Genomic DNA, 27984 nt, shown 5'->3' with positions numbered 1-27984 from the left:
AGGCAGTGTTTGAATAACACAGCAATGTGCGTCAAACATCTTCCTGCATTGTGGGCGTGTGTACAGATTTTTAAAGAAATCCTAGAACTTTGATTGGTTCAGTTTGCTTTTCTCTCCAGTGATTGGACAATTCCATCCGCTGCAACGATCTGATTGGCTGTCTGGTTTGTACTCAAATTCAAACGTGCGACTACGCACACTGGTTTTAAACGGCATTTAGTGTTGGTGAGCATCAATGACACATGGATTTATCGAATCGCCGTGCATTTATTTGAGTTAAACATGTCTTTTAAAATCGCGAAAGCGGAGTGTTTGGACTTCAGTCCAACATTTGATTCTCATTGCAGTCGCGATAAACCTGGCAAGGAAAACAACACTTCAATCCCTGTGCTGAGTTTGCTTCAGTTTTCTAGGTCCCCTTTTGTGTCATTTGGGACGATCAAGTTGGGATCATCAAAATCTTTGCCTTTACGAATTGAAAATCCTACCGAGGATGCAACAACGACAGTCATAGTGGAGAAAATTCCAGCATCCAAAGGCTTTTCTGTTGATCAGGCGTCTTTTACAATACAGGTAAGAGTAAACAAGCTTTGTGTCAAAACCTAGTGAGCTCCCCAGCTAGACAACATTTTGGGAAACGTGTATTTGTGGATTAACGTTAAATGTGGTAATGGAATTTGGTGCATACTGCAGTTATGGTAAAGCAAAATAACTGAAAAAGTAACGTTACCATAACTATTGTAAGTTATATGACTCTGTAATGTAAGTTATAGCTAGTCTTTTGAAGCAAATTTTCTGTGGAAAACAGAACTGAATTAAAGCCTTTATTCACACTATTTGTGCAAATTCAAGATTGGTGTGTTGTAATTAATTACAAAACACACGAGGAACAACGAAATTTAGCGTTATTGGATGTGAAACCTTATTTGACATCTTGACAGACTGTATTTAAATGTATGCAAATGCTGAACTTATCTGTGCAAGACTATGACTTGGAAAAGTTTTTGTTCTTCACACAAAGCTATAATATAAATGGACCTTTTCTTATGCTGCTTTTTGTAAAACAAAATTGGAGCTTGACTGCTCCAGTCCCTATATACACTTTCATTGTATAGAAAAGGGCTGCATGAACATTTGGCTAAATATTTCCATTTGAGCTCCACCAAAGAATGTCATCCATGTTTGGAAAGGCATGAGTAAGTAGCCTAAGTTAAAAGTGCATTCTCTATTTTTCAGCCTGAGGACAGCATTATTTTAACTGTCACTTGGACACCAGTTGAAGAAGGTGGGGTTCGAGAACTCCTCAGCTTTGTTGCAAATGGTATTGTCAAACATCAAGCGATATTGCTTGGGAAAGCAGAGGCGACAAAAAAGAAAAAGGTAATTTGTGTGTGTTTATACTTAAGACCGGTCAAACGTTTGGAAACATGACTATTTTTAATGTTTTTGATAGAAGTATCTTATGCTCATCAAGGCTGCATTTATTTGATCAAAAATGCAGAAAAAACAGTAATAATGTGAAATATTAAAATTTAAAATAATTTATTTTTTATTTTAATTTAATTCTGTGATGCAAAGCTGAATTTTCATCAGCCATTACTCTAGTCTTCAGTGTCACATGATCCTTCAGAAATCATTCTAATATGTTGGATTGGTACTCAGTTATTATCAATGTTGGAAACAGTTTGCTGCTTAATATTTCTTTTGAACCTGTGATACTTTTTTTTAGGATTCATTGATTATTTTAAACGGTGTTGTATATTGTTACAAAAGATTTCTATTTTTTTAAAAAAAAGATGCTCTTCTTTTTTAACTTTTTCTGCAAAGAATCCTGAAAAAAGTACCACAGGTTATAGAAAAATATTAAGCAGCACAACTGTTTCCAACATTGATGATAAATCAGCATATTAGAATGATTTCTGAAGGATCATGTAACACTGAAGACTGGAGTAATGGCTCATGAAAATTCAGCTTTGCATCACAGAAATAAATTATATTTTAATAAATAGAAAGCCATTATTTGAAATTGTAATAATATTTCACAATATCACTTTTTTTTTTCCTGGTTTTTTTTTTTTTTTTAAATCAAATAAATGCAGCCTTGATGAGCATAAGAGACTTGTACTTCTTTCAACATTAAAAATAATGTTTCCAAACTTTTGACCAGTACTGTATAGCCTATGTTTTATTAATCTTTTTATATATATATATATATATATTTAGTGTGTTTGGTATAATTTGAGTACATGCAAAACTTTTTTTCTTCTTCAGAAAACCCTATGGGATTCAATTAAATCCAAGAAGGGCGTCCCGGCACCCTCAAAAGGGAAGAAAGTGGCTTCAATGCCAATAAAGGCTGCAAATAAGACATTTCATGTGTCTCGCCAGTCGCAATACAGAAAAGAGAGAACGTCCAACCCATTGTCGCCATTGAATCATGAACGGTCTGCCTATGGTTCCAATGGCACTAGGGCAAATGCGCCATCCTCCACTCCTGAGATGTCAAAACCGGCTTTTGTAACAGAAAATTTTGATGATGTGCATTTGCAAAGAAACTCGCCAGTGGTCGTCTTAGTACCAGCAGAGAGATTGTTTGAAACGCCTGGTAAAAAGAATGTGCCTTGTTCACATAAACCAGAGAGCAGAGAAATTAAAAGGCTTTTGAATAAAACGCTCTCTCCTGCTAGCACTCCAGAGAGGTTTGGAAACCCATGCTTTCAGAGTCCACTTCCCGTGATTGGACAAAATGTGCGAGATGAAAGTCGAGAGCTGGAGAAACCTTCTCTGTCTGTAAAAGATGCTCTGGATGTAATAGGATCAGATCTATCGTGTGCGGTGAGCCCACCTAATGCTTGCTCAAGCTTTGATTTTTCTGATTCTCTTGAGTCTGAAAAAACGAATCCAGTAACATCATTCAGAGCGACTGCTGTCATTTCGCCACCAGTTGAAGTGGCTCACCCAAGGTTGACTTTCTGTGTGAAACCCAACCAAGTCATGGGCGTTGAATCAAATCACGATGTATTTAGGCTCAAAGCATTTCCTTTTAGCACCGCCACAGTGACCAAGTCGAATAAAGTTGATGACACCCTTGTTCCTGATGGTCCCAAGAAGTTTCCTGTGAATTCTACCACAGTGACCAAAAGCAAAGCAGAAGCCTCTGTCAAGAGTCCTGGCTTGCGTAAGAAGAAAACCTCCAGGCGTAGGCTCTTGGAGAAGACCATGGAGCTCTCAGAACCTAGTAATGCAGAATCTAACACAAGTTCTCCTGACAGCATCTCCACACTACCTGTCATCAGCTTAGAGTCAAGTCCAGATGTGGCACTAGAGTCCAAATTTCCCGTAACTTCAATGCCGGCTGCAAAAGTGAGGCTGACCTCATATGGATCCCCTCCTGAACAGCTTTTGTCCTCCATGCGACCTAAAGATTTGCCCTCTGTTAGTAGCATTAGCAGTCCGTCAAGTGGTCCGGATTTGGCAGCCAGAGACGTCTCTGAAAAAGTGCAACCAGGTCTTTCTCAGTTTCCTGTACAATCCTGGACATCTGTGAAGAGTAAAAAGAGAAAAAGTGATGAGTTTTTGCGAGGTCAGTCAGAAGATATGTCAAACGTCCAAGCGAAAAAGCGTGTTTTTGTTCCGGCACATGCGACAGAGCTTAAGAAACCAAGCCAAGAAAGAACATTCACTTCAAGGTCCACATCTGGACAGCAACGAAAAGCTATAGGTAAGTCAAGTTTACTCGTCTTCATGCATTTCATAGGACATGTAGGTGATGAATCTAGTATGTAAGAGACATACTGGTACATTATTTGAGATGTTTGGACGTTCTACAAGTTGAGAATGTTTTAAATAAAACCTCTTTTTCCGTAAAGCTCCACCAAGCTCCAGAAAGTTCACAAAACCTCAAGCAAAGAAATCCTTATCAAAAACAACTCAAAAAGGTAATAAAACATTCTTGAAATACTTTAACTTGTCCTATGTTTAGTATGACCAATGATACCATTTTAAATGTTTCACTGAAGTAGATGGACAGTCTGTGAAGTCACTGAGCAGTTCGACTCGAAAGCCTGCGAGGATTGTGGCTGTGGCGCAGGCCAAACTGACCTTCATGAAGCCGACACAGACGGGTATGTTTTTACTGCATTTGTCATTTTTTGTGTTTTTAAGTGGCATAGTTGCTGAAGTTTTACAATCTTGACAGCCATACCAAGGCACCCTATGCCATTTGCTGCAAAGAACATGTTTTATGATGAGCGATGGATTGAAAAGCAGGAGCGAGGCTTTACCTGGTGGATGAATTATGTTCTCACTCCCGATGACTTCAAAGTTGCAACTGAAGTTACCAAAGGTGGGTGCTTTTGTTTTAGTTCTTTGTATTTTGCATATTTTGTCATTTTAAGTTAAATTAATTTAATTTCAGCTGCAATCTTGTAACGGCTTGCTCTTATCGTTTCTTCTTAGTGAATGCCTTGTCGTTGACTATGGGGAATGAAAAATTCAACATACCCAAAGCACCAACAAAAGAAGAGTTGTCTTTTAGAACTTACACAGCCCGTCAGCGGCTAAACCGCCTTCGGCGAGCAGCTTGCAAGCTATTTACGTCAGACACCATGGTGAAGGCCATCCAGAGACTGGAGCTGGAAGTAGAAGCCAAGAGGCTCCTTGTGCGAAAGGACAGGCATCTCTGGAAGGACATAGGTATGAGATAGGGGTGTGCACGAATAGTTGAATATTCGATCTGTAATTATTATTTGAAAAATAAAAATACTATTTGAATTTTACTACGTTGTTTTGCTGGCTGTAAATGCTGTGAATAAATCCCAAGCACTAAAACTTCCAGTTATAATTAAATACACTGGGTGGCGCTGTGGAATGTGTTAACAAATTGATAGTATTTGATCACAATGTCATCGTCTGCCTCACGAAGTTTGGAATTACTTGGATGAAAATGATCTTGCAAAATGGAATTACTTTTGGTCAAATCATAATATCACCACCACAATGAGAAATCACATGAAATCCAAACAGTCGAATGATGAAAGATGGCTCTGTCCATCACTGCAGTGAAGTGCACCTGTCCCCCGAGTGAGCCGAGATGATATCTTATCAGAGTGGTTCACAACCCTTTTTTTCCACTAGGCCACACTATTGTCCAACTACAAGTCTTTCAGGATTCTTTGAATAGAAAGTTTAAAAGAACAGCATTTGTTTTAAATAGAAATCTTTTGTTTTATCACTTTTGATCAATCTGTCCTTGCTGAGTAAAATTATTACTGGTAATTAAAATCTTACTGACCCCTTTGAATGGTATAATATATGCATTTTTATTATTTTTCCTTTGGGGTGCTTGATGTTCTTTATAGCTTGTCACTCTTATGTTAAAAGTATTTTTAATGTTTTATTGGGCTTAAGTTTCTTCCTTGTTAATCTTATTTTTCACCTTTTATTTTCATTTCTCAGGTGAGCGTCAGAAAGTTCTTAACTGGCTGATATCATACAATCCACTTTGGCTAAGAATCGGACTTGAGGTATTTATTTTTGTTTGTGAAAGCATAATTTTAATTTGTTTGCTTGCTAAAAATATATCAATTTTAAGTCATTAGCTATATTATGATTTCATGTATGCCACATCTTTTGCCCAATCCTTGTTTCAGACAATCTATGGAGAGCTAATATCACTTGAAAGCAACAGTGATGTCATGGGACTGGCCATGTTTATTCTTGGACGTCTGCTGTGGAACCCAGACATAGCCGCTGAGTTCAGGCATGCTAAAGTGCCCAATTTGTATAAAGATGGTAATTTAATTTCACTGGTTTTTTTTTTGTTCTTTTCTTTTTTGTGTGAACTTTTTTTTAAATCTATTTTATTGTTGTAAATAGTGTCTATAATAACAGGTTCTTTTTTTCTTTTTTCTTCTCATCAGGCCATCAGGAGGCACTCTCCTGCTTCACTCTAAAGAAACTAATACTGCTGGTCTGCTTTCTGGATAAAGCCAAAGAGTCCAGACTGATCGAACATGATCCTTGTTTGTTCTGCATGGATGCTGAATTTAAGGTGTGTGGTGTCTCACGATATTAGCATGATATCAGCATGAGTTGAGTTTGTGGCAAAACCTTTTACAGTGTTTGCATTATATTGTTCTGTCTTTTACTGCATATGGTAATTCATACTCAGAAAGTAGAACTGAAGTGACATTCATTATATGATGATTAGTGTTGGGTTGTCACGATTTAATATCGGGTTAAGTTAAATTCCTGAAGTGGCGCATTCCATGGGCGAGTATCCATGAACTGCATTGTTAGATGGTTTTCTAAGGCTGCACATATATTTAATCAATAAAGAATTCTTAAAATACCATAGCATAGTGCTATCATTTATAAACCAACGTTAACAGGAGAATACATCGGGATGTTTCGAATTTCAAAATAAAAGTTTAAACCCTTGCTCCGAGTTTGGATGTTTTGATTTCCACATGTTCTTGTTAAATATGTTACAGTGGCTGTAGCATTTCTATTGTTAAAAAGTGGCCAAATATTATAGATTAAGTGGACATTTTAAATGTTTTTGGCCAATATTAAACATGGATATGATCATGCTATATTTTTTATTCCCCTGCAGTCAAGCAAAGATCTGCTACTGGCGTTCTCACGAGACTTCCTCAGTGGTGAAGGCATTTTATCACGGCACCTCAGCCACTTGGGCCTAGCAGTATCCCATGTTCAGACTCCTCTGGATGAGTTCAACTTTGCTGTGAAGAATCTTGCTGTTGACCTGAGATGTGGCGTTCGTTTGGTGTATGTTTAATTAAAAAATCATTTTGGCATGTTTATTGTTCAAGAATCAGAATAAAGTGTCATGGCTGTTGTGATCCTAGCCAATGTTTAGAATTGACATATAAAAAAAAAACCTTCCAAATTCCTAAGTTATATAAATATATCTTGACTTAATGTTTCTTTATTCATTTTCAGGCGTGTCATGGAGCTCTTTAATCTGGACTGGACTTTATCTAGAAAGCTGCGGATACCTGCTATTAGCCGCCTGCAGAAAGTGCACAATGTTGATGTTGCACTGCAGGTTCTGAAAGACAAAGGTGTTGACCTTAAAGATGAGCATGGTGAGTGATTAATCTAGTAATTCTATATGAAACGCTTCATAATCTGGACAAAGCACTAAATTTGTCCTCATTTTCTTGAAGGAGCGAACATTGACTCCAGAGACATTGTGGATGGACACAGGGAAAAGACCCTAAACCTCCTGTGGAAAATCATATTTGCCTTCCAGGTACTGACCTGGGCTGTGTACCATCATATTGTCTAGCACAATTTTTTGGGTTAAATCATTAGGATAACTGATACTCATGTTTATCTTCTGAAGTTGTATGCTTTTAATGTGTATTTCCTTAAAGGGGGGGTGAAATGCTCATTTTCACTCAATCTCCTGTTAATCTTGAGTACCTATAGAGTAGTATTGCATCCTTCATATCTCCAAAACGTCTTTAGTTTTATTATATTTAGAGGTGAAAGATTGGCTGTACCGAGTCTTTCCGGAAAAAACCGAGCGGCTGGGGGCGGGCCGTGTGGGCGGTGTGCTATAGCTGTGCTAACTGATCTAACAATAACACAGAGAGACATTTGAAGTAGTTTACTCACCGTGACTGCTCGATCCTTAAGCATTAGACGATCTGCAAATAAGTCGATCTGGGCTTTGTTTATAAAACAATCATCGTCGAAATGCAGGGAACAAAGAGTCGTGTACAACCTCCGTTGATGCTTCGAAAAAACAAACTCCATCCACTATTCCCTTAACGCTGGGTTCTTTGGGAATCTGTGCAGGGTTGTCTTGTCTTGCCCTGCCAACCAAAAACCACTTCTTTGGTGACATTGACTTCCCTAAAAGCCGAGCATAGCGCTTTGAGGTAACGTACTGCTTTCGCTCTCTTCTCTCTCTGGTCTGCGAGTGCGCGCGCGGCCGCGGAGAAGTGCCCTTAGGACCCATATAAGGAAATTCCGCTCTATCTTACGTAAGACAGAGCCATACTCGAAAAAAACTTTCCGAAACTTGTGACAAACCGGAAGGAGTATTTTTGGAACAAAAATACTCCTTCAAACGTACAACTTAACTTTTGAAACTTTGTCCATGTTTAGCATGGGAATCCAACTCTTTAACAGTGTAAAAAACTCAGTATGCATGAAACAGCAATTCACCCCCCCTTTAAATATTATGAAACTTTTGTCATAGGTGGAAGTGCTACTTGATGAGAATCAGCTCAAAGAGGAAATCAGTTTCCTCAGGAAAACCTGGAGAACGAAACGGAAACTTGCTTCAATAATGGCTAACAAAGGTGTTGCCGTGACAAGAATGAAGGCGAGACAAGCATTTGAACATCCCAGCCAGAAGGTGACACTTCTTCTCGACTGGGTCAATGCTGTTTCTGAGTTCTACAATTTAAAGGTAAGTCACATTACAGAAATTGTTTGCTCATGTATTCACTGTTATGTTGTTCCAAAGCCATATTTTGTCTTTTGGAATCAAGTATTGCTGAGAAAGGTGTAATAATTCTCCTGAAAACGTTTGTACGATAACCTGCAAAGGATCCGTGTTTGAACTATATCTCTCCTCAATTATTTTTACAGGCTGAAAACTTCACGGTGTCATTCTCAGATGGTCGTATCCTGTGCTACCTCATTCATCATTACCATCCTGCTCATCTTCCTGCAGAGGAGATACAACAGAGAACAACGCAGACCATAGAATGTGGCCATCGCGGCAGACTGGAGCTCAATAACTCCTCAAGTGACTCGGACTGCTCTTTTGAAAATTTGCCTACAATGCAAACTGGTACTTTTTTTTGTTTGTTTTTTGTTTTTGAACAAATCACAGAATTATTACTTTTAGGTGAACTAATCCTACAATAGTTTGGTAGTTTGTACAGTTTATCACTGTAAATGTCTTAGAACTGTTTGTTTTTTGCCTTGGGTTCAGAATCCCTGTCAGTGGACTACAGAGAGCTGCTTGAGAATGAGAGATGTAACTTTCATTTGGTGAACACTGCCGTGTCATATCTTGGAGGGGTGCCTGCTATGATAAATCCGGAGGATATGTCCAACACTATTCCGAATGAAAAGGTAAAAACATTTTATCCCTGTCCACTAGAGCTGCATTCTAGATACATTGAGACTCATGATTTTTGTTTAAAATGTAGATCACGATTCTGCCTTGATTTAGAATAGACAACTAAACAAAATTACAAAAGTAATTTACTTGAGGTGCTGAAAAAATTTTCATGTTCATATTATTATTATTATTATTATTATTATTATTATTAGAATTCGGTTTGAATGAATGATTCAATGAGAATCCATGTTTTTGAAGGACTCTCTTGTATTAATCATTAATAGACAATTAAAATTAAGTCAGTTGTCGCCACCTACTGGTGTAACGATGTAATTCATACAATCTTTATTAGAAGCATCAAGTTACATTCAAAGGTGATTTACTCTTATTTCGATCACTACCATGGACATCATTGTTCATATCCGAACTATAAACTTTTATCTCAGTACCTCTGTTTTTTTTAACACAGAAATAATGATACTGTGTGGTTAAAAATACTTTTTGTGAAGCTGTTTCATACCTATACATGACAACTGCTCTCTCTGCTGTGCCAACGCAGATTTGAATGTTCCGCTGTGATTTTACTTGTCAAAAGTTTAATAGACATATCCGAATTGTTGTCATTTAGGAATAAAATCGCATGGGTGTTTGAATCGAGATGGCATTGGCAATCTTTTAACATTTAGCTTGTTAGGTTATCAGCAAAACTTACTAGTCGATTAAACTGAGGTTGAGTAGAAATACCTTCCATATGTATATTTAAAGCAACTGTGATTTGCTTATTCCCCCCACAGGTTGTCACATGTTACCTCTCCTTCCTTTGTGCCCGTCTTTTGGATCTCCGCAATGAAACAAGAGCTGCCCGAGTCATCCAGGGTGCATGGCGGAGATACAAGTTACAGAAGGACATTGAGCTTATTCAGGTAAGAGTATAAATTATCTACCATGTCAAGCTGCTTGGAACTTTGATATGCTTAGATTTTTTTTGCCTTAAATTGATTATGATTTTCATGCACAGCAAAAAAACCTGGCTGCCACTAAAATCCAAGCCATTGTGCGGAAGTTCATCTTGAGAAGAAGAATGATACGACAGAATAAGGCAGCCATCAAGATCCAAACATTCTGGAGAGGATACAGTGCACGGGAAAAATTGAGAGTGCTGAAAAAAGAGCGAGATTTTGCTCTTCAAAATGCAGCTGCAACTGTAATTCAGGTATGTTCGGGATTATGCCGTAAGTACTTTTGCTTATCTTGTTTGTTAATTTAATTTTTCTTGAATGCTGTTAAAAACCCCTACTGTAGCTGAAAAAATAAAGCACTATTTATTTAATTTGTATATTATGTTATATTTTTATATCTTTGTTCTTATTTTTTAATAATAAAGAAAATAATGACACAGATTTTTATCTTCACCACTTTGGCCTAAATGTCTGCCATTTATTTTTTTATATTTTGTTAGCTTGTAAGGCTTTGTTTTTAAAATGGGGACATAAGCTTGGTAACTTGCCAAATAGTAAAACCAACATGAAAAACAATCGTGATAAAATCGTGAGTCATGATATTCCTGAAAAGAACCGTGATATTTTTGCCATATCCCTCACCTCTAATTATTAGTATATAATTATGGTTATACTTCTAATCTCAATTTGCATTTTCTTCACAGAAAACATACAAAGCTTGGAGGGTTCAAAGTCTCCAGAAGAAAAACCGTGCTGCCTGTGTTATCCAAGCAGCTTTCCGGAAATGGCATACAAAAAAAGTTCTGGAAAAAAACACTGCAGCCTTGCGCATTCAAGCATGGTACAGAATGCAGCGTTGTAAAACCCAGTACCTGGACATGAGAAGGAAAGCAGTCTGTGTTCAAGCATGGTTCCGAGGTCACCTTCAAAGATGCAAGTTTCAGGCTTTAAAGAAAAGGCACGATGCTTCAATTGTCATTCAAAGTGCATTCAGGGCCTACCTTGTCAGACAACAGATATCTAAAATGGAGCGAAATGCAGTCTTGATTCAGAGGTGGTTCCGAGCCTGCGTGCAAAGGAAAGCAGATCAGAAGAGGTTTTTTGAGATTAAATCAGCAGTTCTGGCTCTACAAGCAGCTTTCCGTGGATGGAAGGTCCGTAGATCTGTGGCTCACCGCCACCAAGCTGCACTTCTGATTCAAACTGCTTTCAGGCGGTTTATGGCTCTAAGGCACTTTTTGTGTTTGAAAAGATCCGCCATTGTTCTGCAACAGAGATACAGAGCTAAAGCGTTTGGAGAAAAGTTACGACAAGAGTATATGGCTCTTAAATCCGCTTCAGTGACAGTTCAAGCAATGTGGCGAGGACGAGCTGAGCGGAAGAAGATCAGTCAACTCCACAGATTTGCCACAATCATTCAGTCAAACTATCGTAGATATGCGGCACAGACACGGCTTTTGGAAATGAAACGCGCTGTCATAGTCATTCAAAGATGGTACAGAGCCTTCAGAGATGGACAGAAAGTGTACTTGGAATACACTGAAATTAAAAGAGCAGCCATCGTGCTACAGAGTGCTTATCGTGGCAAGAGAGTAAGGCAAGACCTGGAGAAGAAAAACAAAGCAGCAACTTTGATTCAGTCTGTGATAAGAGCACATAGTTGCCGCCAGCAGTTTTTAGCTCAAAAACGCGCTGCTGTTGTCATTCAGCGACACCATCGCGCTTTTGTACTTGGACGGTTGCAAAGAAGCCATTTCGTCCATTTGAGGCAGGTGACTGTGACTCTACAGGCCCTATATCGGGGGTCCAAAGTGAGACAAAATCTGAGACGAGAGCATCAAGCCGCTACTATCATTCAAGCTCAATTCCGAATGCATAAAGTACGTATTGCCTTTATTGCTGCGAAGTGCGCTGCTATCATCATACAGCAGCAATACAGAGCCTACAAAGTTAGCAAATGCATTCAAGCTAGATACTTGCAAATGAAAAATGCTGCTGTAGTTATTCAGTCAGCATGCAGAGGAATGAAAGTTCGCAACTACTTACGAAAATCGCACCAAGCTGCTACAGTGATTCAGGCACATTTCCGTGGACATTCTCAACTCAAAAAGTACCAGAGACAACAGTGGGCCGCATCAGTTTTACAGCGGCGATTCAGGGCAATGATGACTAAAAATGCTGTTATGAAGCAATATGCAGCCATAAAAACAGCTGCCATATGTATCCAGTCAGCTTTCCGTGGAATGATGGTAAGAAAGGAGATTGCAGAAAGGCACAAATCTGCGAAAGTTATCCAGAAGACGTATAGAGCGTACAAGCAACGTTGTGATTACCTTGCTCTCAGAACTGCCACCATCTGTATTCAGCAACAGTACAGAGCAATTGTAAGTGCAAGGGAACAACGTAAAAGGTATTGCTCCTTGCGAGCAGCTGCCATCACTTTGCAGTCTGTGTACCGAGGGATGAGACTAAGAAAAGAAATCGATAGAAAGCATGAAGCGGCCACTGTGATTCAGGCAATGTACAAAATGTACAGAACTAGAGTGCCATTCCAAGCAATGAAACTGGCTTCATCGGTCATACAAAGGCAATACAGGTGCCATTTACTGAGAAAAGCGGCAAGAGATAACTTTTTAAAGCTGCGGCGTAGCGCAACCACAATTCAGGCTATTTACAGAGGAAATCGTGCACGCCGTGATATTGCTAGAATGCATTTTGCTGCCACAATCATTCAAAGGAAGTACCTTACCTACAAACAAAGGAAACACTTTTTGTCTATTCGAGCAGCTGTAGAATTCTGTCAACGACGCTATCGATCCATTTTGATAGCGAGACGTGTTCGGAGAGATTATTTTGCTAAACGCCAAGCTGTTGTTGCAATCCAGGCAACTTTCAGGGGAATGCAGGTCCGGCGACAGGTCCGGAGAGAGCAAGAAGCTGCAACGATCATTCAGTCCCATGTGAGAAAGCACATCTTCAAGTTGCGCTTCCAGCGACTTCGTAGGGCAGTGTGTACTGTTCAGCAACATTTCAGAGCTAACAAAATGATGAGGCAAGAGGTGGCAGCACTACAGAAACAGAAGAATGCTGCTTTGATTCTGCAAGCAGCCTATCGTGGCATGAAGTCCAGACAGACTTTGAAGCAAATGCATCAGGCTGCCACCAATGTTCAGGCAACCTTCAGAGCTTATAGTGCTCGTAAGAGGTATTTAGCCATGAAATGCGCTGCCATTGCCATTCAGCAAAGGTATCGTGCCGTAAATGCAGCGAAACAGCAGAGAAAGAGCTTTCTTGAAATGCGTCAAGGTGCACTTGTTCTGCAAGCATGTTATAGAGGTCTTAGAGTTCGGAGGAAACTCCTACTACAGCGTCAAGCAGCTGTCTTGATTCAGTCTTATTTTAGAAGGCACAAAGAAATGGTTAAGTACCAGGCCATGAGGCTATCAGCTATCATTATCCAGAGCTATTACAGGTCATACATCCAGGCTAGAGCAGATCGGGAGAACTATCTATGTTTGAGAAAGTCAGCTGTAGTCATTCAAGCAGCTTTTCGAGGACACTCGTTCAGGAGACATTTAGCAGAAAAACAAGAAGCGTCCATCATTATACAGGCTGGTTTCCGCATGTATCAGCAAAGGTCAGCTTTTAAGAGACAGCGATGGGCAGCCAGGGTTCTCCAGCAGAGGTACAGAGCTTTGAAACTTCGAGACGAGCATTTGAATAGATACCAGCAGGTGAGGAATGCTGCTGTATGCCTGCAGAAGTCTTTCAGAGGGATGAAGGGAAGAGAATTGGCCAGACGGACCAAGGCTGCAAGAACCATCCAGTCCTACCTCAGGATGTCTGTCCAAAGACAGCAGTTCATGAAAGCAAAGGCTGCAGCAATTGTTATTCAGTCTGCATACAGAGGCCATTGTGCCAGAGTTCAGCATGCTAGGATGCAAGCAAGCGCAGTGCTCATCCAGAAGTGGTACAGATCACGTAAACTGGTCCAGAAAGATCGGAATGGCTTTGTTGCTCTTAGGCAAGCTACGCTCACCTTGCAATCTGCCTTGCGAGGAATGCTGGCAAGGAGACTTACAAAAAGACGACAAGCTGCGATCAAGATTCAGTCTTTGGTGCGCATGCGCATGCACCGCAAGCACTACGTGACACTCCGCTCAAGTGTCCTGAAATTGCAAGCTCATTACAGAATGTTTGTGGCCCAGAGAAGATACCGCAGTTTGCAGGCTGCAGCAGTTATACTCCAAAAGCGTTACAGAGCTCATAGGGCAACAAAGGAACAGAGGTGCAGTTACCTGAAGACTCTCCAAAGTATAAAGATCCTTCAGGCCAGAGTACGTGGACACATTGAGTACAGAAGATTTCAAAGATTTAGGGCAAGTGCCATCACTATTCAGGTAATCACTATGCAGTTGTGTTCTGTCTTGTCCTTTATTTCAACTTGATTAACTTTGGAAATTCAACAGAAGTGATCAGAAGGCTTTTTATTTCTTGCCCTCAAACAGGCTCATTATCGAGGGATGATTGAGAGACGCAGGTTTCAGCAACTCAAGGAATCTGTTTTGGTTATCCAGAAGCATTACCGAAGTTTCCATCTTTGCCAGAGAGAGCGTGCACAGTTTCTTCAGCTGCGCAAGTCTGCTGTTTTGATACAAGTAAGCATGCAACAACCCTAAAGTCAAATTTGATTATACTTTTTATTTTTTTATTTCTCTCTCTGAAATTTTTCCCTGAACTCCTGTTACCCTGGTCTTGCAAAAACCCTGCTTCTGCTCTCAAGTTTCTGTTTTTATTTCTTGCACACTTTTGTTTTTCTGCTTATATTTCTATTTGATAATGGATTTAAGTTTGTATATCTTCTGATTTTTATGTTTGGTTTTTCTCTGGTTAACATCAGAAAGCATTCCGGGCTTATCAAACAAGGCGACGGGCCTTGCAAACACAGGCTGCCCTGAAAATTCAGTCCTGGTTCCGAGGATGCCTGGCTAGACGAAACTACATCTTGATACAAGCTGCAATTGCAACAATTCGACAATGTATACAAGCAAGACGTCAACGTGCAAGGTATAAAATTAAAGGATATTTTATTCTTCGCTTCTGCTTTTAAATTGTCACAAGGAGTCACAACATGACTATTTGTCCTTTCTTCCAAGATTCCTAGCTGTACAGCACAGTGTCCAAGTCATTCAAAAAAGATGGAGGGAAACTCTGATTGCCAGAGAACAGCGTGTTGGCTTCCTGAGGTTTAGAAAATCTGTGATATACATCCAGGCGTTATGGAGAGGTCAGAGAGTGAGAGATTCCCTTCAAAAGGTAACTTTTCTCTTTGTGGGAAAATCTGGGAATAAACATATTACCCATTCCTATATAATAAATGTTTCTGTCCTTAAGTGTGCTTGGTCACAAACAAGCAGTCACGTTTGATTTATACTGACACCTAGTTGTGTAGATGTAGCATTACACAAAAGTAAAGTTTTGATTTCTGAGAAGTTGTGCTTTAAATATCACACTGTTTTGCAACCAGTTTGTGTAAATTCCAGTAAGCAAAATAGACTGAATGATGAAATCACTCAGTAAATACACACTGACTAAAGTTTACCATTTGTAAATATAAAGATTCTGGGAAACTGTTTTCAAAGTCCATTTTTATTAATCAGGGGTTGTTGACATTATACTGTGTAATTTTGCTTGTGTTGCCAAGCATTTCTTTTGGTCTGTTCGGCCTTGACTTTATTTATTTATTTAAAATTGGGTCAATTGCCCTATTTAAGTTTTACTTTAACTTCCAAAGAACCAATGAAGCTATAGAAACTATCCTATTGTTCACAATAGTATCTCAACATAAATTTTTTTTTGTCTACCAACCTTTATTACAGCAAATAACAGCTGCTGTGAAGATACAATCAGCTTTCAGAGGCTTTACCCAAAGACGACAGTATCACCAACAGAGAGCTGCTGTCTTAATTCTACAGCGCCGTTTCCGAGTCTTGCAGCTTGCCAGAGTTGAGGAAGAAAATCTAAGACGACGACACAATGCCGCTGTTTATCTTCAAGCTATGTGGCGTGGTTGGCTTGCAAGACAATGGGTAAGTTGACATATGTACGGTTGTGCACAAGTAATTGACTATTGAAGTACTCGTTCTGCAACCAGCTAGTTGGAGTAGATTACTTAATGCCCATCCCTGATTCAAAGTTTCATGAATCAATTGAGGTGGACTGAATTTGCTAAAAGTTACTAAAAGTTTGAGTATTAACTTGTTCCCTTTATAGGTAAAAGAAATGGCTTGTGCTGCAAGACGGCATCGTTTCACAGCTGCCGTTTACCATCATCTCTGCGCAGTAAGGATTCAGAGAGCTGTGCGAGCGCACTGGGCTCTTACATCAGCCAAGAAGAAAATGTCGTCGGTCCTATACATCCAGGTACATTTATTCCTCTACATGTTAAAAGGAAATCATTTCTTGATTACATTGGGGGCTTTTTTTTTTTTAAATGGTGGGTGCCAGTATTTTGCGTGCATTTGGCCAATCAGCGTACACTTATGTCACTGGTAGTTCCTGTTGTGCTGGGTTAGACCCTACTCTGAAGTAGAAGCTAATTTAGTTCCCCTAAAGGTGTTTCCAGAACTAAAATCGTTCCAGTTCCTGTGGTGCGAACACGCCAAAAAGTGGGTACTTCCACCATTATTTCTTGGAACTATGTAAAGGTTCCTCGAGTGCAAAAGCCCCTATTGACTGGAACAAATGCATGTAATTCCTTCAATAAAACACATTTTTCAATACTAAATGCAGTAAAATTACATTTACCCCTTCAACACAATTTATATAATACTCTGGAGAACGTTTCTCACAAAAATATATGCATCCTCCACATGTCCACTGGTTTTAAAGTCACTAATAAGATTTAGCATGACCAAGAATCACGCGTGCATGATTAACCATTTTATTGCTGTTTTATATACATCAACAACTTGGGTAAATTGCTTTAAAAAAAGTAAATCAGATTTATTAGGCAGAGGTAACATCATGCAATAGAAGGTTAGCCACTAGCTTATTTAACATTTAGCCTAATATAAATACTCTTAATTTAACTGCATTTTCTCTTCCTCTCCCCAACTTTCTAGCAATGTTTTAAGGCAAAGCTGCAGAGAAAGAGATATCTTAAAGACCGAGAAGACATAATCAAGACCCAGAGGGCAGTGAGAACTTGGTTACATCGCCGCAACCAGGCTGCCGGTACTATCCAGTGTGCAGTCAGGAAGCTCCTCCTTTTACGTCGCAAGGAAAAGCTACAACGTGGAATAATGAAGGCACAGGTATGGTGTCTTAAATTAAATGGTGTACAAAGAAAAGACTTGATACATAATGCATGTACATTTTATAACACATTGAATACTTAATGCTGGATTGGATGACTTAAACAAGTATTTTAAATGGATAATGTCACTTAAAATGGAACATTTTGTATTTTACTCATCATTTACTGGTTTTTCCAAACTAGTTTAACTTACTACTTTAGACCACATGTTGGTCTTTTTCATACAATGAAAGTGTTTTGAACTCTTGCACAATGTGATTAACTGTTTTAAGGCACTCTGGAGGGGCCATTGTTCAAGAAAACATCATGACACAAGCAAAGTCGTTTCCATAAGGCGACGTCTCGGGGAAGTAAATCGAAGGGTGAAGGAAGAGGACAAGCTGTGTAACAAGACTACAACAGCGTTGAGCTACCTGCTTGGACTTCATAATTATGCTTACATTCTTGCAGCCTTAAAACATTTAGGTAAGACACGGTTTTTAAGGATTGGAGATGGATAGGTTGTTTCATAAAATGTTAACTAACGTTATCTCTTTATGGTTAAAGAAACTGCCACCAGACTTTCACCAGAGTGCTGTGAACGTCTTGTTGAAAGTGGAGCGACTCACACCATCTTCACTTTGATGAGGAGCTGCAACCGAAGTGTTCCTTCAATGGAGATCATCACATTATCCATTCAAGTTCTTCTCAACCTATCAAAAGTATGTTGCCTCATAATTAGGGCTGTTAATTAATAATTACAAATTTGTATCAATTACCTAATATGCTGATTTATTAACTGCATATTGCAATATTTGCTTAGCAAATTCAGATTTATTTTTTTCATATTTTTCAGTACAACAGAACCATTGATGCAGTTTATGATGTGGACAACTCTGTAGAAACCCTCCTGGATCTTCTGCATATCTACCGGGAGAAAGCTGGAAACAAGGTTGCAGAAAAAGGTGGCTGCATCTTCACCAAAACTTGTTTTCTCTTGGTTCTCTTGGTCCAGGATGAAAGAAGAGCAATGGTGGGTGTTTTCTTAATAATAATTATTATAATAAACTTTTTTTTTAGATATATATATAGGGGCTTTAAAAGTTGCTTTACAAAGTTCATACAAATCACATAAGCTAGCCATAAGACAATTTGTTTTAGGAGAAGATTTAAAAACACTAAAAGATTCACCATGTCTAATCTAAAAGGGAAGAGAATTCCAAAGTTTTAGAGCAAAAGAAAAGGCCCGCTCACCCATAGAGCGCAATTGAGAACAGTTAAAAAGCCAGAATCGAAGGAGTGGAGATGTGTATATAGTGCATAGGTCACAGAATTCCTATATTTAGGCAAAGTTCGTAGGTGTCATTCGCTAAATAATAGTTACTTTTTAGGTTCAGCTATTTGTAAGCATGTGTACCTTCCACTCCAGCAGCAATCTTGCGGTTATGTAAGTCCTGGGCTGTGCAACAGGAGGGTTGATTCCAGCAGATTTTATTCCGAGATAAAAACAGCAGTCCGGAGATTAAAGCATAATTACGCATGCAATAATGTGAATGACGAGGGGATTTCAAAATCTCCAAAACCCTGCTGACCACTCAGAATAGTCAGATAAACATTTAACAAGTAAAAATAATAATAATTGGAAATGGGTTCCAAAAAATTTAAGCTCAGCTTGTTCATCAGTTTAAAACTTAACTTGTATTGAACTTTGACCATTCCTTTAGCAAATTTCATGAAAATTGTCATGAAAGCTTGCTCAATATCATTGCATTTCATTGTTTGAATGCTCTTTTCAAACAGGAGGTCCGAATGCTTCCCAAAGTTTCGGATCGCATTCGTAGCATCTGCCGACTCACACTTCGAAAGTGCAAAATGGATGCTGAGAGAAACAAAGTCAAACAGAAAATGAACTCGTCTCTGAATGGAAGTTTCTTCCTCCAAGCCACCCCACGGAAGTCAAAACCAGTGAGCAGGTATGCAGTTATCTGCTAGCTATAAAGCTTTTTGGCTTAATTTGTGTTGTAAGATACTGATCCCACCAATCTTTTGATTTGCCTCAGGTTTGCTCCAGACTGGGTTCTACGGCGTGACAAAATGAAGGACATCGTGGATCCTCTTTGCGCTATTCAGATGCTTGCCAACGCTCTGGCCCTTGTGCCTTGAAAATATTGCAGCAAGAAAAAAGTTATAAACTTGTGTGCCGCCAAAGTGTTTCATTGTTGCTCAAAGTAGTGCACCCTGTTGGCTTTGTAAATATTGTGTTTATTTTTTATTGTGTATATATTTTTATTGCTTTGTTTTATCTCTAAATATTGTGGATGATGACTTTTCTTTGCACATTTTAGGGGCTGTGCTGTAAGATGGCACATGTTTGCTTTGAGATGCTGTAAATAAAAGAAGTTCAGTTCGGAATTGATATCTTTTAATGTGCTGTATTTGAACATTAAAAATAACCACAGCTTTTCATATGTCCTGGTGCCATATTTGACTGAAATAACGGTCTATAAGATTAGAACGCGAGAGTAAAGTATTAGGCTACTATACTTTTGAAAACATACACTACACTACATACCAGGTGTGTAGTGTTTTTATTTGATATACACAGATCCAATGGAACCTGCTTCTCCAACAACATTGATGAACTTACCTAAATACTTCCCATTGGGGGAATCCCTGCCACCATTTTGAAGTGTGTTCCACTTTGTCAAGTGGGTGGGGAAAGTTTGTTCCTAATTCCCTCTGATCCCCTTTTGATTGAGGAAGTGAGTCTTTATAGCCAGGGTGCCAGCCCGAACCCCGCCCACAAAATTTTTTGGTCGGGAAGTTCGGTCTGGACTCGATCCATTGAGGAGTAATTATGCTCGGCTCCTAGAAGGCCGAGCCAATCAAATTGCCAGGGCGGGCTTTAATCGATGATGGACAGATGGTCTGCGATTACGTAATCACCCACGTCACCAAAGAGCGCTTGATTTGAATTAGTTTACAACAAAGACGACTGCAGCTGGAGAATTGAGATTTCACGAGTTCACATTTACAAATAAGTCAGATAGAATAAATGCGTAGGCTATATGAGATGTCACGAGTTCACACAAATAAGTAAGATAGAATAAATGCGTATATGACGTGCTGTCCGAGGAGAGGGCTGTGGGCTCGGTAGCCATACTCCCCCCGTGTTCCTGGTTGTGAGAGAACAAGACAAGAGTGAGGATTCGGGGTGGTGGAGGGACCGAGGGATGCTGAAAAACTGTCAAGGAGTGTTGTTAGGTAAGTTGACAGAGTGAATATGCTTCCTCGGTAACGTTAGACATGGTATTGTTTGATGACAAGTTGATATTGGATTGATTATTTGTACGTGCTCCTCCCGAACTTTGTTTATGAAACATCATGTGTAGATTCCGCCATCGCGTCTGTTATAGAAGATATCGACAGCGCATTCGTTTTAAAAGAGGAACAGAGAGCCACGCCCGCGACATTTTGTTGGTTGAAAATATGAATGAAGGACATGCGTCATTTACTCCGTTGCTCTGATTGGTTGTAGGTCTATCCAATTGAGTGCAGAGGTTGTTTTTTTTCCTAGTTCGGTTAAGACACGCCCCATAATCAAATCTCTATGGAGCGGTATCAGACTCACATTCTGACTAGAATTTGAGTATGACGAAGTCAGGCTAGAGTCTTTATGTACACTTTAAAAATCTCTATATCCCAAAAGACAACTTGATTGGGACGTCAGCAGATCGTGCTTAACTGTAGTGTATGATATATGCATGATTGTGTATATGTTGAGATTAATCGCATACTTGTAGCTACAAAGTATGTTCACAGACAGTCAAAGTTTATACTATTGGTATTTTTTCATTTGTGTAATTTTATTTTTCTCCAAAAGATATACCTATAGGATTTTATAGATTATCTCTAACACCTTCTATGCATATATAATGGTGCATAAAACAAATTTATAAGTAAAAGGGGTTTAAATAATAAATCAGTTGAGTTATCAAGGGCTTAGTACATTCCAATTCTATCTTATGTAGTAGTGGGCACTCGTGCAACGTAACTCGAATGACATCTGAATCCGAATCCTAAACATGACACGGACAGACATTAGACAAGGTGAAATAAATAATTGGCTAATTAAAGACAAAAGGGAAAATGTTTATGCAAATGTTTTATTTGCCACATTAAGTTGCAGTGACATACAGCTTTGTGTAGGGTGTACCAAACATCATCTAACTAAATCTAACCGATTTAACACAAGTAGTGTAATGTTAATTATTTTATCAGTGCTTTTGGATTTTTTGTTTATTATATTTTGGCAAATTAACAAACTTTGGTAAAAATGGTGTTGCATGTCCATACTTACTTAAACACGTAGAATATCCTCTCCATTCACCTTGCACACAGGTCAAGTAGGGGGAGCCTTCCATTGTGAACTTTCAACTTTCTCCCTATAGCTGTATTCATTTTTTGGTATTTCTATTGTATCTGCATTTCCCTGGTGTGGTGGATGCCCACATTTAGTTCTCACTGAAGGCAAAACAAAGACATCTCTTTATTTTTGTTTGATTAAATTTTTTTAGACAGAATTCACTCAGCCAACGCTTCATTAATGAATCTCAATATTGTCAAGATGTATTTTTATGGTGTTAAACAACAGAATACATTATCAATTTAACGCACAGAGATAAATAGAACAAGCTTTTAAAAAAAACATGACCCTAATGACCTGTGTTGAAATGCTGATTGCTAAAAGTTGGTACAAGGGTTAACGTTTTGTTCAAGTCTCTAATGTTAATATGAGAAAGCACATCTAATATAAAAATAAGTTATTAATTAGCACTTTACACAAGTTATGTTTATAAGCTTTTACCCTATGTGGCCTTACTTTCACATTTCGGAAATGAACCACTCCATTTGACAGGCAAGTGATTTCTCTCCGTCCTCTCAAAATCAGACCTTGTCCATCACATGCAAGATTTAATGTGTGTCCATGATTGCAACTTCAGACACTGATAATTTTCCCTGTGAGGTTTGCAACACATACCTCTAAACAGAAACAAGAAACAGAAAAAATCTGGCCAGTTTAGTGTCCCTGGCCTCCACATCAAAACAAATCTTGGTCCAATCAAAAGCTCTTACTTTCTCTGTCTTTAGGAAACGGGCTGCTCCATTCTCCATTTGATTGACAGGTGATTTCTCTCTGTCCTTTTAATTTCAGCCCTTGTCCATGAAACTATTAACTTGTGTCCACGTTTGAACTGACCCTCAATATCTGGCAATCACTCTATTTGTATGTTGTTCTCTGTTGTACTTTTAAAAAGTAATTAGTTACAGTTAGTTACTTCTTCCAAAAAGTAACTAAATTAGTTACTCGCTTACAAATTATAAAAGTAACTAGTTACTTCAGAAAGTGACTATTGCGTTATTAGCGGTAACACTCATATTTTATATTTTGGAATTTATTGTACATGAGCTCTAATTGAAAAAGCAACAATCACTGTATTCAGACATGCATATCATTATTATTTGTTTACAAGATAGTAATGAATGTTTAATTTGTGTTTCAGTGTGTTACCTTTTGTTGAGACATCCATGATCATTAATTGAAGAAAGAGAAATATCTTAGAGTTAATTTTTAAGCTGTAAAACATGACACATGGCTTCTTTACAAGGTTAATAAATAGTATTGATTAAATTGCCTGCCAAATGTGTGGTATTTAAAGACTCATAACACAAATCAGTGCAAAGATTTCTTTAGTATTAAACACAAAATGACAAAAAACACCAATTACCTGTTTTCCAAAAGACAAATTCATAAACACTCTTAAGACCGCTTGCAATATGAATCGTTGAAGTCTGTGTAATGTAGATGAAAGCAACATCCCCCTTTCCTTTCGCCCCCTCAAACAGGACTTTTGTTCCTGGGTGACCCTGTTTTTTTTTTTCTTCTTGTTTGTGTGTTAATATTAGATAAAGTTCAATTTAATTCCCTCGATAACATTTGTAACAAAAAAAATAAAAAAAAATAAAATAAAAAAATTTAAAATGATTTATTTACTTAGATTTGTCAAATGAAGTGCAGTCTGTCTTGATTTAATGTGAACATTTTTCATGGATGGAAATACTTTAGTCTTACTTCAAAATAGATTCACATTATAAATGTTATAAAATGTTTCATATGGGTTGTTTAAAGGGGGGTACAATGGTGTTTCATGTATTCAGAGTTGTTTACAGTGTTAAAGAGATAGATTCTCATGCTAAACATGGGCAAAGTTTTAAAAAAATATTTTGGACGAATAACGGAGAATTTCTATGCTGAAAATCTTACTTCCGGGTTGGTACAAGTTTCGGCTGGTTTTTTTTTAGATCGTGGATCTAATGACGTAGATCAGAGTGCAACTCCTTATATGAGCATTTCTCTCGGAAAAGCTCGCCCGCGAGCACGTCGACTAGAGGAGAGCGAGACCGCGCACATCAACGCGCTTCAACAGGAAATCATCGGCAGCGCTGCATAGGATTTGTTCAAGAATGTCTCCAAAAAAGTGTGTTTTTGGATGTGAGGGAAAGCTTACCGTGTCCAGCTTTCCAAAGAACCCAGTGTTACAGGAACAGTGGATGCAGTTTGTTTTTCCGGGGCAGCAACGGAGTGTAGGAAGTGCGGTTGTGTGTTCTGGTCGTTTCAGTGACGAATGTTTTATTAACAAGGCTCAGGTCGACGCTGGATTTGCAAATCGTTTGCTATTAAAACGTGGAGTGGTCCCAGTGATAAAAGACCCCATTCATGTAAGTACAACTGGTTCAGATTTCTGTCTTTTGCTGGAAATCAGCGCTACCGCTTGACTCTATAGCTCCGCCTCCAGGACCTCGGCTTTTTCCGGAGAGAATCGGAAAGCTATATTTTTCTTTTATAAATTTAATAAAACTAAACACTTTTTTGAGATATTAAGGATGCACTACTACTCTATAGGTACTCAAGATTAACATGAGATTAGGTGAAACTGTGCATGTTATGTACCCTTTAATGAGTAAAATAAATGCATGGACTTAACAGTATCTAGCAAAAATCTAGGTTATGTAAGACTGAAATAACTGTAAGACTTGAGAAATTAGATAGATGTCAGGCAGTCTACTTGAGACCCTGAGAGGACAAAGGACCTCTCCGGAAATTAACATTTGAACTCACCCTTGTGCACTATCGAGACGAAAGTCTCACCTCCGAATCATCCTAATCTACATTTCATTCACTCATGCCCCACTCCTTCTCCCCCATGCGAAGATCACCAAAAACTTACCCAAGAATCTAAATGATTTAATGTGAGTAATTATCGAGTATTACACATGCTTGGTATCATTTGAAATGTCTCAGTGCGACTGGTACAAATGTCTCATTTCCAAATAAGTAAAACAAAAGGTAATAAGGTTTTTAAGAGTTTAGAGATAGCTGGCACACAAAGGAAGGTGCTCTCTAGACAAATGGTCCCCTATTCCCCAATAGGTGTCAACTCTGAAAGTAAATTCCCATTGTTAGCAGATGTTTCCATGTGAAAGAAGTTTCTGATGCAACGAGAAGATCGGGGCCTTTTCTGTAATTCAGATTAGCCCGTGAGTGAGACTCTCAGCTTCATGTATTTCTTAATGTTGGGTTTGCATCTCTTCTCTTTATTCCAGAACATTTGATGTTTTGTATCGATTATCTTTGAATTGATTATGAAATTGGCATGATACATTTACCTGACATAATAAATTGTTACATTTGATTATTCTAACTGACTTTGACATTATTTTCATTAAAGAGTTAAAAGGAATAGTCAAACATTCTCTCACATTTAATGATGCACAGATATCATTAAAACCTTTTTATTTATGGAGTCAGATAAAATAATGAGAGAATACATATTCAAATGTATTGCATTTAATCCAAATACTTTGCCTCGAGAAAAGACAGTAACACGTAAAGACCTTCCGCGCTGGTCGGATGCCGGCTTTGGGCCGATCGAGCGCGAGTTTACAGTTAAAAGCGCTAAAATTATTCACATGCACATTTTAGACATGCTATGATACTACATTTAGTATCTTTCTTGCAAAAAATCCCAAACTGAATTGAATATTTTTGATTGGCTCCATTTGTTTTTTAGCAGTAGTACAGCGGATACATCAGTGATGTTTTATTCTCCTTGTCACACACACTCAGGCAAATTCATCTCTCCATCATTACAGTATTGCATTAGGGGGATACTGCCTATTAAATATTTGCCCCTCTGACATGCAAAGCTGATTCTATCCCCATGTGGTGAGAATATCTTTTGCCGTCCAACCCATCGCAGCTCTATTCCTCTTTTATCCATTTCCTCCACTGTCACTGAACAAGGCTCTGAAACAAACAACATCTCACTGTCACTGTTACAACATACATTCATTGATTCATCAGAACCAGTCCAGAACAACTACAAGATTACATCAAACTTACAAATAATGATAAACAAATACAGTAAGAAAAGCCTAACGTGTCTTTGATGTATGGTTTAGAGTGTTCATACTTACTCAAACACTTAATATTCCCTCTCCATTCGCCTTGTTCACAGGTCATGTATTTGGAGTAGGGGTGACGCTCATCCAGTGTGTATTTATTAAAGCAGACGTATTCAACTCTCTCCCCTGAATTGTATTCAGGTTTTGTCATTTCTGTTGTATCTGCAAAGTCTACTTGTGGTGGTCGCTCACATTTCCCTGAGGGCAAAGACATTTTTAAAAAAGTAAATGTGGCCTTAATACATCTCAATATCAGCCACATGACTTTTTTTTAAACAGTCTTAAATCAACAGAACACGTTTTTAATTTAATGTGCATTATGAATATGAGAATGAGAATATAAGGTCATTTTAATAAAATACTTGAAATAACTTTGAAAATATCTGGTGTGTATTTTTCTATATAATTTAATACAATAATAAAAATAAAATACAATTAATATAATCAAATAAAATGTGGCTGCCTTTGTGGTAGAAAGGCTTTTTTATTTATTTTTATTGGTTCTACCCCTAACTAGAGAAAACAGAGAAAAAGGGGCTGTTGTCTTTCCTTTTGCCCAATAGGTAGGCTATAGGAAAACTTCGACACCCATAATGGACTGGACATGTTGCCATCCAAGGCCAATCCCACCAGTCTGACCAAGTCAAATATATCATTGCTTTAGTAAGAAATACTTCTTAGCAAACTTTCAGTCACAATAGTGTTTTGTTCCCATGTACAAAAATTCAAAGACTAAATGTTTGGCGGTTTCTAAAAGTTACTAAAAGTTCGTTTCCAGTGAAGGATCCAGAATGTTGTAGGCTGTCAAGTTCTACTCTTGTTCAATTTCCAAAGGACACAAGGACAACTCAAATTTGCGACTCAAATCGCTTTTATTTTTCTTTTAGCTTTGTCAGTTGATTGGTCTGTTCAATGAATTAGGTTGTAAACCTTTAAAGACAGAGAACAAAAAAGTTACCATTTTTAATTAAACATTTTTAATGAATTTTAAATGAGTTTAAAAGTTTAATGAAACATTTTAAATATATTTCATGATTAATTACCCACTTAAGCCTTTTACATTGAATAAAGAACCCATTTAACAAAAAAAAAAAATCAATGAAATCAATGCTACAATGTGTTCCTTGAACTATGTTTAACTGATGTGTAGATTGGTTAAACATATTAAGCAGCATTTCAAACACCATGAAAGTAAATAAAACATTTCACCAACCATTGGCGTCTTTGGACTGAACCTACGAGTGAGTGAACTTGGAGTGTCTACTCTATGAAGTTTGTTTGTTTAAATGACTGAGGACCTCATGTCTTCCCAGGTGCTCCAAATCAGTGCTAATACCTGATCAGGTGATAAGCAGCCGGTTTGCTGCTGCTGGTGCATTCTGGGAAGTGTAGTTCTTTGACACCAGTTTCTGAGCTTAAACTCAACATAGGCAGTGGCTTAAAAATGGAGAGAACACAGCAACTGAAAATCTGAAAAACCTGACTGTCTGTAATCTCCCTTTCACACGGGATGACTACGAAACGGAGGGGAAAAACTAAAAGAAACTGCCGTTTCATCAGTTCTGTCCAGCACTGTCCCGTACAGAAAGCTGTTGCCATAGTGTTTCATTTGTGCCATAAATGCTGTTAAAAAGACAACACAGTCTCACTCCCTACACGTCAAATGTCTGACGCATGGTCCAGGAACCCTGGCGTCATTTTTTAACGTACTGGGTATACCCTTGGCGTCATTTTTCAACGAGCAGGGTAGTCCTATAGATTGAACCGGGGACGTTCAACGTTGAAATTTGACGTCTTGGGTAAGCACACCACAACATGTTGTCGGCCATTACAACAAGACTATACTACAAAAATAAAAATGAATAGGCTACAAAAAAAACGATCTATGCCAGGGCGAGTCAAATGGCAGCCCCCAGATAATTTTTATCTGGCTCTCCAACTGGTTTTTGATGTTTTAAAACCCTCGCAATCTGATATCAAAGGTTTAGCGCGTTCATCAGTGGTGAGTTTAACAACGCACATGGTGTGCAACCGCATTCAGCGGTGAGTTTAACAACGCACATGGTGTGCAACCGCATTCAGCGGTGAGT

General features: G+C 38.4%; 2 protein-coding genes and 1 long non-coding RNA gene across 4 annotated transcripts in view; 1 reads left to right on the top strand and 2 right to left on the bottom strand.

The window, feature by feature from the left end:
• Window positions 1-182: 182 nt before the first annotated feature.
• Window positions 183-19833, top strand: aspm (assembly factor for spindle microtubules). 2 transcript variants are annotated; one of them, XM_079889596.1, is made up of 30 exons: window positions 183-573; window positions 1237-1380; window positions 2272-3721; window positions 3870-3938; window positions 4020-4124; window positions 4199-4345; window positions 4459-4695; window positions 5458-5525; window positions 5652-5793; window positions 5922-6052; window positions 6617-6792; window positions 6967-7112; window positions 7194-7279; window positions 8237-8449; window positions 8632-8836; window positions 8981-9123; window positions 9907-10035; window positions 10131-10325; window positions 10776-14471; window positions 14580-14729; window positions 14972-15138; window positions 15228-15387; window positions 15951-16160; window positions 16345-16494; window positions 17196-17387; window positions 17662-17854; window positions 17936-18090; window positions 18225-18401; window positions 19169-19341; window positions 19429-19833. In XM_079889596.1, the coding sequence occupies exons 1-30, from the start codon at window positions 283-285 to the stop codon at window positions 19529-19531; spliced, it is 9603 nt and encodes a 3200-aa protein (XP_079745722.1). In that variant the 5' UTR covers window positions 183-282; the 3' UTR covers window positions 19532-19833. The 2 variants fall into 2 exon arrangements, with proteins under 2 accessions (XP_079745722.1, XP_079745721.1); XM_079889595.1 differs by having other exon boundaries at window positions 208-573; window positions 4023-4124.
• On the bottom strand, window positions 19630-23230 carry LOC307169145. The gene is made up of 5 exons (XR_013823053.1): window positions 23158-23230; window positions 22941-23005; window positions 22505-22675; window positions 22251-22411; window positions 19630-21892 (listed from the first exon to the last, which is right to left on the bottom strand). It is a non-coding gene; the product is annotated as an uncharacterized lncRNA (long non-coding RNA).
• A 1999-nt stretch (window positions 23231-25229) lies between these two features.
• LOC307170201 (complement factor H-related protein 1-like) overlaps window positions 25230-27984 on the bottom strand; it is a 34296-nt gene continuing 31541 nt past the window's right edge. The window contains exons 4-5 of the mRNA XM_079891259.1: window positions 25907-26092; window positions 25230-25736 (exon numbers count right to left, since the gene is read on the bottom strand). Coding sequence (XP_079747385.1) covers window positions 25543-25736; window positions 25907-26092 — 380 coding nt within the window. The 3' untranslated portion in view covers window positions 25230-25542. The remainder of the gene's footprint in view (window positions 25737-25906; window positions 26093-27984) is intronic.

The sequence above is a fragment of the Squalius cephalus genome, assembly GCF_949319135.1.
Source record: "Squalius cephalus genome assembly, chromosome: 13".
In the NCBI taxonomy this organism is placed as follows: Eukaryota; Metazoa; Chordata; class Actinopteri; order Cypriniformes; family Leuciscidae; genus Squalius; species Squalius cephalus.
Note: the sequence above shows the minus strand (reverse complement) of the source record. Positions and strands in the feature narration are given on the sequence as shown.